At 41.3% G+C, this 10,260-nt stretch overlaps 1 protein-coding gene across 1 annotated transcript in view; it reads right to left on the reverse strand.

The window, feature by feature from the left end:
- ntn1a (netrin 1a) overlaps positions 1-10,257 on the reverse strand; it is a 40,617-nt gene extending 30,360 nt beyond the window's left edge. The window contains exons 1-2 of the mRNA XM_079554339.1: positions 10,076-10,257; positions 8,980-9,984 (exon numbers count right to left, since the gene is read on the reverse strand). Of these exons, the coding sequence (XP_079410465.1) occupies positions 8,980-9,982 (1,003 nt within the window). The 5' untranslated portion in view covers positions 9,983-9,984; positions 10,076-10,257. The remainder of the gene's footprint in view (positions 1-8,979; positions 9,985-10,075) is intronic.
- Positions 10,258-10,260: the final 3 nt, after the last annotated feature.

Here is a 10,260-nt window from a genome sequence, read left to right on the forward strand (position 1 = left end):
AGATCTCTTGGGTTTTTTATAAGAAGAGTCATTTTGCTGTGAAAAGTCCACAGAGGATGAAACACAACACAGATCAGTCAAGCATTCATCATCATCTTTTCAAAAATATTAGCTTTCAATACTACATCACATCTGTGCAAAAATGTCCATGTTAATATAATCTAGCTTATTTTAGCATCATATCTGTGATTGTGATTCATTATTGAAGATGATGTGGCTTTTTAATTCACCAGGCCAAACACAGATAGGATTTTATTAGCTAAACTTTGCAAATACCGTATTCATTATAAGACATACAAATGCACACATATGACCAAGACTAACTGCACGGCAAAAACGGCTGACTGGCAATTAGGCTTGTTAAGCATGTATGAGTAAAATGTACCAAAGGCTTAGGGTGAGTTTGGGCACGACGGCACTGCCTCTATTCCAACAATCCTTCAAAATCCCCTTTAAATCCGCCCACTGTATAATTAACTTAACGTACTAACGGGGTGAAGAACAGAGTCGCTGCTCACACTAATGAGTCCTGGAGATGAGAGCCATGTGTGAACAGCAGCAGTGGGGACGAGATGCACAGCCAGAGAAAGTTACAAGCTGGCGCCCCTCACCCCTCCATCCCGCTGCCCTTGTGTTATCTGTGGGAGCTAATGAGTGATGGATTAACCTGGGATTACCCCTGGCAAATTGAGATGACCTCGTAAACTTTCCCTGAAGTACCATCCAAAGTCGGAATTCTTCTGAGGGGGCGCCAAACAAACATACAAACGCACGTCACTTTAATGGTTGCCATAAATCAGAAATTATTTTGGGACAATCACTCCATGACAGTGGTGCATGTAAACCTACCTAAGATCTCATTTTACAAGTACAGTATGTCTGGGATTAGAACTTTGAATTAGAACATTAATTTGTTCTAGCAAATTAATGAAGATCGTGTATAGGTGTATTAAACCTATTAACCATGATGTTAATACCTGTACAAACATTTTCTTTCTAAAATGCAAGAAGCTCTTGATGTAGATTAGCAGTCTATTCAATTGTCTCTGGGATGTTAATGTTTTGCTATTTCAAAACATAAATTGCTTTTTGTCAGCCTCCAAGCTCACCTCACCAAGTCATATTCTCAGGCATAATTAGCGGAAAATGGAAAAAGAAATACAAGGGCTCAGACAGACGATGATTCTTTGGTTGTAACAAGCCAAGAACATATGATAAATGATGCATATAAAAGCATTGTTTGGAGAGTAGAATGACACAAAACATGACTTATATACTAAGAGGCTGACAATACTTGCAGTGATGCTCAACAGTCCAGGCTACGTCCGGTGCTGAAGTAAGACTATTCTGAAAAATCTATGAACATTCTGAATGGGATTTTTACGTCCGTCACTAAATGGGGCTCTATACAGGACTGAGTTCTTTTTTTTTTTATCGTTTCACAGCTTGATATTAACACTTTTTCATTGATAGATGTAATTCAGTGATGAAAAGATTTGTTTTGATAATGTCGTTGATAATGATGTTCAAGTTTCTTGCATTTGCCATGACGACAGCAGTAGATTAGAGCAACATTGGGGGGGGGGGGGGGGGGGGGGGCACTCTGACCTCCTCAACACAGTGTTGCTGTGGCGATCTAACTCCTTCCAGACATGAATCTTTTACTTAAGTGAGCTGTAATGAAGAGTGTGCTCTTTCTCGGTGGTCTTGACGGTGCACGGTAGAACTGCTGCCAGGAGAGGTTGAGCCAGAACTTGAACCTTGAATCTGGATGATTGTGGATAAAATCTTTTAATTCATCTGTTGCTAGGCCAAGCATATGGGTGTTTTATTGTTGCTGTGGATGCTTAATTATCAGCAAAGCACAGATTCTGGAGGGGAAATGTAATCGGCCAGTGAAAGCCAGTTCTTAAGTGTGAACAGGTTTGAATCACTGAAGTCAATCTAACAGCATCTGTCGCACCACCTTGAGTTCGTAGAGTATTCAAAAGAATAGCGGTGTCAATGGTGGCTGTGCGTTTTCTCTTTTGCCCCTCGGCCTCACCTGCAGCTCACAGTATATTTGCTCTGGCTAAATCCTTCCGTTTCCTCTTAGTAAGTGCTGCCACACAGAGGCACTGAGGTCCTCACAGACTGGCCCTGGGTCCGCTCTCAAAACAACTCGCACACTTGTCAGTGTAGAGCCACTGTTTTTCTGTTGGTGGATTCCTTCTGGGCCCAGTCGTCAATGCCAGTTGTATGATTTGTTCAACTATTTATCTTTTCAAATCCAGTCTTGGGGGTTGATGCAGCAAACCACAGCTTAGAGTTAGGAGGTTTTCATCAAATCCTCAATTTTCCCCATCAACATAAAACACACACAATCTTCTCGCTACATCAGATCATGAACCAAGATCTGGAGAAGCGTTCCAAGGTGCTGTAATGCGATTACACATGTGCCTGAAGGCTGCCCAAGCAACATTGAAAGGTGGTTCAAAATGCTGCATGACAAGTTTCCCTACAAGCGCAATTGGCCTTTTGCAAAACCCTGTCCCAATCATCCCTCATAGCAACCGTTGCTACCTGACATTCCCCGGATATCCTCCCATAGATACTGATGGTGCGGGACCCGTTTCTCGTTTCGCTTACCACTAAAAACATGTACATTGGTGTATGTGTGTGGTTGGTGGTGGTCAGATGGGCCAATGGCACAGATTAGCAGCCTCACTGCTGTCAGTCTACCCCAAGGCAGCTGTAGCTACTAAGGTAGTTTACAACCACAAAAGGAAGACGCTATACAAATAAAGTCCTTTCCTTTCTTTCCTATTGTGAGCCATGCGGTGCATAAGTTCAAACTGCTGTAGTTTGAGCGAGTGTCACATGCTGAAGTTGTCTGCACTGTCTTTTACTGATTTATAATCATGTGGTATTGAATATGAGCAAGCAATTCGTTACTAGACACACAGACTGTGGTGACTGTTTGCTGGCTGCACGCATGCTTTAGGAGCAGGTACATTAATGTGGGGCAAATGAAAAACATACTAATAAAGGACCTAAAAAATTAAATTTCATAATCTCACAATGTCACACCTGAAATACACTGACACCACTTTAAAACAAGCGGGCCGCTCCCAGTGACCCCACGTATCTGCATCACAGCCCTAGCCTACAAGCTCACAAGCCACAGATGCCTTCTGTCATCAAAACCAAGCTTTCACCACCACATCAAGTCAACAGTTAATGTTTTATAGATGCCTCCCCGGGGATCCTTCTTCTTGGATACAACCGCTGTTATACAAATACTTGAATGACTGCGTTGCCCAACCTCTCATTTACTCTAATTACATTACTTTGCTCATTTGTAAAATCTTTTGATGAATAAGAGCTTGAGCATGATAGGAATAAATGCTTTTTGTGTTAAAAATCTTAATCAGGAAGTTTGTTTTTTTATTGGGGACCCCATTAGCCATTGCCTTGACAAAGGAAGTTTCACTGGGGTCAGAAAGACTGTCTTTGCATACAGTGAAATCATATCACATTCTAAAATAATTGCACAAAAAATGCACAAAAATGGAAATATACAAAATGCAACATGCAATGCAGAAAGTATTCGTGCCAGCAAACAATTTATATTCAACTTCCTCTGGCGCTGTTTGTGGAGAAATTAGGTACAGAAGCTTTAGTGTGAAATGATTTTCATCCATGCTCCTGACATCTTCTGGTTACAACAGCTTGCAGCATGTTAGCAGATGTGTGGGAGCCGTTAGCGTCATGTTTGATCACCATTTCACTAAATTTGTAATGCGTTCTGCACCTAAGGCTACTAGTGATAATTGAGCTCTGCCTGCTGTCAAACTGTACGCCTTGCAAAAGAAAATATAAGAACAGCTGCCAATACCGTCTTCAAGCTAGATTAATGAAAATGCATTAAAAAAATCTGTGAAATGCGCAAATTCCCCCTGGATAGAGGAAGCTGACAGCGAGAAACAGTATGGGACTGTCGGCGTGTGAGCTAATACTCTGAGTGAAGAATGGCTAACACTAATCGAGCAGTGCTGCGAGGAACAGAAAAAAAGACAGAGGCCTGATCAGATCCAATTGGCAAAGCAATTACAAGCAGCTGCTCTCGCCACAGATCGACTGGAAACATTTAAAAGCCCAGCTAAAAGAATGCCATGTCAAGCTAAAATAATGTCCGCCACCAGCAATAGTGCCAAACATTTTATACAAAGCACAAATGTTTTATGTTGGATACAAATAAAGTAGACCTGGTGCACCGTGAGCTCCCAAGGTCAAAAGTAACTGGATGCTTTTATTCAACTATTTAGAAATTATTTGTGCTTTCTGAGTATTAAGCAACTGTATAATTGAGACTAGTGTTAATTGCAATAGTATAGCAGTCTTAATTAGTACAATTTGTTGTAATTGTAGTAGAAGTGCAGAAAAGTGCAAGATTTGTTAAATTTGTACACAGATTTGTAAAATTTACTTTGATAAATGGCCAATTTCACGTCACCTTACTGCAGATTTTTCAATAAATAATTGGAAAAGCTGCAATTATTTAAAGCAGTACTAAGTAACTCATGCCCCCAGAGGCCATAAGCGCCACTGCAGGTGTCGTAGGATGTTGCGTTTTTTTTACTCATTAATTGTCCGTGAGAGTAAATACTACGCTGACAGAAAAGACAAAGGGAGAGAAGGATATTGTACATCCAGTTACACAATGGAGACATTTTTTTTTCACTCAAACTTGGCTGCTAGCTTCTTCTTCGTGATTCTATTAGTGTGTATTGGTGACTCCGACCCATAGGCAGGAAAGCTGCAATTGGGGTTTTCTGTCCAGAGACACTGGGGGGAGATGAAAGACTGCCCAATCATCTGTTTATTACACTATTACCCCCAGAGGGACTACGGAAAGGATTTACTAAGGTAAACAAGTTGCTTAGTACTGCTTTAAGCAATGGCAAAAAATTAATATGCATTTATTATCTAAGTGTACTTACAGTATCATTTCTTCGTCTTGCCTGTAAGAGGAAAGCCATCTGCAGCAACATTCTCAAACTTCAAAATGATTAGTTAAATCCTCCCGTCACCCACTCACGACCGAGGCAGAGTTAAGAGCAAAAACTGTTGGTATTTGAACACAGAGCTTTTGTTGTCATATCGTTCCGCAATAATTGCAAAATATATATATATATATATATATATATATATATATGAAAATTGCAATTCAACTTTTATTTATCTTTTTTTCAGCCTTACAAAGTTCTGACTAGCTGATGTGACGGAGACGAGAGGAAGTGCACACAGGCCTGAAGCCAACACTGAAAGGCAATATGGCTATACTTAAGAAGCAATATCCCTGAACAAGGTCAGGGATCCAACTGACACTTTCTCTTCTCACACTGGACAAAGAGCTGGACGCATACTGAAACGGCCTGTGTTGCATTACTCACTCTAGCCAAAGCAATGAAACCAAACCAGAAGTGTTTGCTTCGCCCAAAGGAGACTCGATTGTACAGCACACGCCATGATCTAAGCCGTGAAATCTCAGCCTACATTTTTGTCTTTCTGACCCATCACCCCAAGCTGCGCGACCAGAGAAGTTTCAAAGACTCCAAATTTTCCCCCGAATCTCATTCCACCTGAAAACCAGACAACGTGCCACAACACACTTACAGATGTTTTTGAGCGCCGCCAGAACCATGCATTTACTCTGTAATTAAATCTGCACGATACTTCTTCTACTTCTAATCTGTGTATAGCCTCCTTCATATAAACTCATTTACACTCATCACGAGCCTGTCAACATGTATTGTCTGGAATTCTGTCAAACATAAATTGCTTCTGAACAGCCGAAAATGACAAGAAACAACTAGCTCCAAAATTCCAACTCTGCAGCGCTCTTGCCAAGTGCTGACATTAATAGCTTCAAGATCTTGATACACCCTTAAACCATTTCACCCAATATGCTTCAGAGTTTAATTTTTGCGTCCGTATTGTCACACACCTTGTATTTGGGAAAAACAATAAACAAATGTGTTCAATTTTTGCATAATTATTTTAAAAGCCCAATACCTGATTTTTGTTCCTAGTAGTAAAATAAAATTAGTGCTATCCTTGTATTTTCGGCCATTGTGAACTAGCAGACGAGTTTGCTCTGTGACAGTACCAGAGTGAAACGTGCTTTAAAACTCACCTCTGTGATGAACTGGGATGTTAGAAAGGATTTAGTTTGGAAAGGAATTTGTTTGGCCTACGCTCTGTCCTTCATTATTTGTCGACAAAAAATCTGTTAAAAGGGCCTTTGATTTATTTTCTTTCATAACGCCAGGACAGTAATATATTAGACAAATTTCAACTTTTCCTATGTCTTAGTGAGTTAGCCAGTTTGTGATTGGATGAGGGGTCACAGTTGGGCAGAGGGGTGATTGGTGGACTTCAATCTGTGGTTGTGACCGTAGAACAGAGCAAAATGTGTTTAATTGATTCATTCATTCATTTGATTTGCCCATGATCTACAATATATTATTCATTTTGAACATCTTATCTAATAGAACCAACCATTTCATTCTCAATAAAACTGTCAAATACAATATTCAGCACATTTAGAAACACAGTTTGATGCTCTGAATAAAGTTGAGGGATCCCATTAAGGTTTTGGGGCGTTAACACCCGCGGTCGTAAGTGTAGAGCTTGTGTTGGTCAGTCGGAGTTAAAGCAGAAGAGAGGAAAAGCAGCTTCGTAGCAGAACTTCTTTTGAACTGGCAAATTAGATTTAAGAGCGGCATCTGTAGCACAGTTTACATAATGAGCCATAAACACTGCTGATAGTAAGTTCAGGGGACGACAGTGTGGCAATGAGACCGTTTAAACAAGCTAAATCTCTAAAGCAAACCTAAGAAGGCTCCCCAGACAAACGTATTTATTCAACGTTTCAGACTTGACGTGTTAGTTTGGTCAGACTGTGTTTCGTTGCCTGTTTTTTTCTTCTTTATCACAAACATTTTTATTGTTACTTTTTGCAGACATTTTACTATTTCATTTAAAAATCTTTTTACCCTAACATTGCACTGCTTCTTAGAATTATTAAGGCTTCTACTTTTTTTTAACCAGTTTAAATGCATTTCTCATTACGAATGTATTTGTCCAATAGCCTTTATATTTGACTGAAGTCAGGAAAGTGCATCTGAAGTCACTATTAAATTAACAGCATTTGGAGCCTTTCGCTTCATAATCGATCATCAATAAAAACATGGATCCCCGCACACTCTCAGGAGAACTGCTTAAAAAGTCTGAAGTAATCAGCAAACTAACGGCTCAACTACAAAGTGATATGTGAATGATCTGATCAGAACGTAGCAACAAGAAACCAAGAAATATATAAATATTGCAAACTGAAACCACGGTGTGTTGAGAGCAAACTTCTCTTTGAGTAACTACAGCAGCGGCACACAAAGACTTTCCACCAGCCGTGACCTGTCAATGTTTCTGACATTGTATCAGCAAGAAAAACATGAAGATTCAAAATAGTTTGTTTTGCTGCACGTGAGATCTGTCTGTCCATATCTGTCATCACCATTGTTTTTAGTCTCATCTTGCGCTGGCCCTTCTTTCCCTGTTTTCCCCAAGCCTCCATGAACACTTCAGTGTCTTGCCAGAAACACAAAGATGAAAGAAGTTTTCAAAACAGCGTGACTGAGCAGATGTAATGTATTTAACAATTGTGCTACGAAACTTTTTGTAATAGTGCTTTGTAATCATAATTATTACAACACTGCATATGTACTACAATATGTACTTATGCTACATTATTTACAAATGCAAATAAAATTCATAATAGGATAACATGACAACTGCACAAACTGAGGCCATCTTTGAGTGGAGAGTAGTAACATTTGTACTTGTGCTTTGTCTTCAAAACATAGACCTGGCTGAACTTCTGAATCCTATCTAGTCAAGTACATACCTTCTTACAGGTGAAATACAATCTAAAATCCCTGCATTGTAACATGCCGGTCTTTGATCAGTCAGCAGCTGGTGAAACATGTTTGCACTAAGGCACAAAGCCCTGAAGAGCAGCTGAGATGAGCGGGCTACTTGATCACAGCACCTGTTTTCGTTCAAGGAAATCAGTCATGTCCATTCGAACGTATTGTGAACTTTAAAATGAAAACAGGAAGATCATTATTTAGACCTTACACTTCTATTTATCATTGTGGTATCACTTTAAAAAAAAAATGTGTCTGTGTAGATTTTTATTTTTACTATTTCAAATATATGTGTTGTAAAACCAGTATTGAGCTTACTGTTTAAAAACCTGTTTCTAATTGTTCTTTGTTAAAAGAAAAGAAGAAAGAAAGAAAGAAAGAAAGAAAGAAAGAAAGAAAGAAAGAAAGAAAGAAAGAAAGAAAGAAAGAAAGAAAGAAAGAAAGAAAGAAAGAAAGAAAATCAAATGTAGTGTGATTTGATAGAGCCTTTACACAGTGGTTTTGTCTGACACTAGTTTATTGCTGCAGCGGTGAAGTGGAAATTTCCTGGGGCATTATTACCCGGCCTTGTGGTTCTGTTTGAGGTGGGCTGGTGTTGAGGTTAAAGGCTTCATTATGCTTTGCAACCGTTTTTTTTTTAAATTAAGACAGATTTGAGGACTTGGCGTGTGGTGTAGTTGTGTGGCATCTCCACAAAACCTTGTAATTACGCAAAACAAAATAAAACAGAAAACCTGCAATTTTGATTTGCTTAATAAACGTTAATAATACACAAACAGTAATTAGAAGTAAGACTTTGAGAGGCAAACATTTTTGTAGAATGATTGCAGCATGCAGCCTTGTAAATTTAGGCCTGTAAATTTCAAATAAAGCCTATTGGCTCTGCGCGCCAATTTAATGGAAACCTCCCGGATGATTGGTTAATTCTCGGAGAGTACCTCGCTGAAAAATGGGGGCTGGCCTACTTTACGCCTTTGATTGCTTTATTGTAGTTTGAAGCTGGACTTACCCACGCACTCGTTGGCCTCCCGGGCTGTGGCCCGCTGCCACGGCCTGTCGTAGTGGAAGGGCTTGCACCTGTCGCACTCGGGCCCCGCGGTGTTGTGCTTGCAGTCGCACACTTGGTTCCCGTCCCGGTCCTTGATGCAGCGGGACGCGTGTCCATTGCACTTGCACCGGCCACCCACCTGCAGGTCCGACACGGCATAATAATACGAGTCCCGGGCCAGTTCCGAGTCGTCCTCATTCTCGTCTCCAAAGGTGTGCAGCCTGCTGAAGATGACCTTAATGTCAGTGGCCGTGACCCAGTCCTGTAACACTGGGGAGTTGTCAAAGTCGTGCGCAGAGGGTCTCCCGTCCAGAGTGCTAAAGGCGATGAGGCCTCCGGTGAGTGGGTACATGTCCGTGTGGGAGTCCGTGCACACCGCCTCCTGCTCGTTCTGCTTCGTTATCGCGGCCCTGTTCGGTTTATTGTACATTTTCCTGCATTGAGTGGAGTAAAACTGAAATGGAACCCACGTTTTACCGTAGTCCATTGACTTGTAAATCACCATGGACTCTGGCCGAGGAGAGCAGAACTGAAGACTGACATATGTTACCTCAAACTTTTTGCCCAGTGACAGCGCGAGAGTCACATTCTGCGGGTACTGCTTGAAGCTCTCGGACTGCCAGCACGTAAGGTTGTGTGGGTTGTTCAGGTCGGTCAGATAAGCGGGAGGATGATACTTTTTGGGGTCAGAAGCGTCGCACGTGTGGCAGTTTCTCGTCCTCTCAGCTCCCTTCTCCACAGAGGTGACCACACAATAACGGCTGGGGGTTTTCCCGCAGGTGCTGGACACTTTGACCTCTTTACCAAATGCCGCGTTAACAAAGTCAGGGATGCAGCGCCGTGGGTTGCCGTGTTCGTCGTAGCAGGGGTCCGGAGGAGAAGTCTGAGCTGCGAACATCCCGCCATAGCCGCACAGCGCGACCTGGCAACACAGGGACGCTGTGAGTAGGACGCAGAGCATCATGTCTGTACGGGGGAAAAAAGGAAAAGTTTTTTTTTTAATCTCACACAAGAATTATGAAGACAGTACTGGGTTATATTTTTAAAATATATTTACCAATTGAATCAAAAATGGCAAGGCCGTTGTTAATCTTTAAAGCTCAGCTCCGCTGTTTGTCTGTTTCTCCTCCGTGCGTAAAAGTCCCTTTAGTCGCTCAAGTGTCCCGCTCCTTCTTCACAGTCTCTTTTTCTTTGTGCGCGGGGAAGTGGAGTGGGGGCGTGGGGCAGAGCCTCTGCTGCTTC

The sequence above is a fragment of the Gobius niger genome (assembly GCF_951799975.1).
Source record: "Gobius niger genome assembly, chromosome: 3".
NCBI classification, from domain to species: domain Eukaryota; kingdom Metazoa; phylum Chordata; class Actinopteri; order Gobiiformes; family Gobiidae; genus Gobius; species Gobius niger.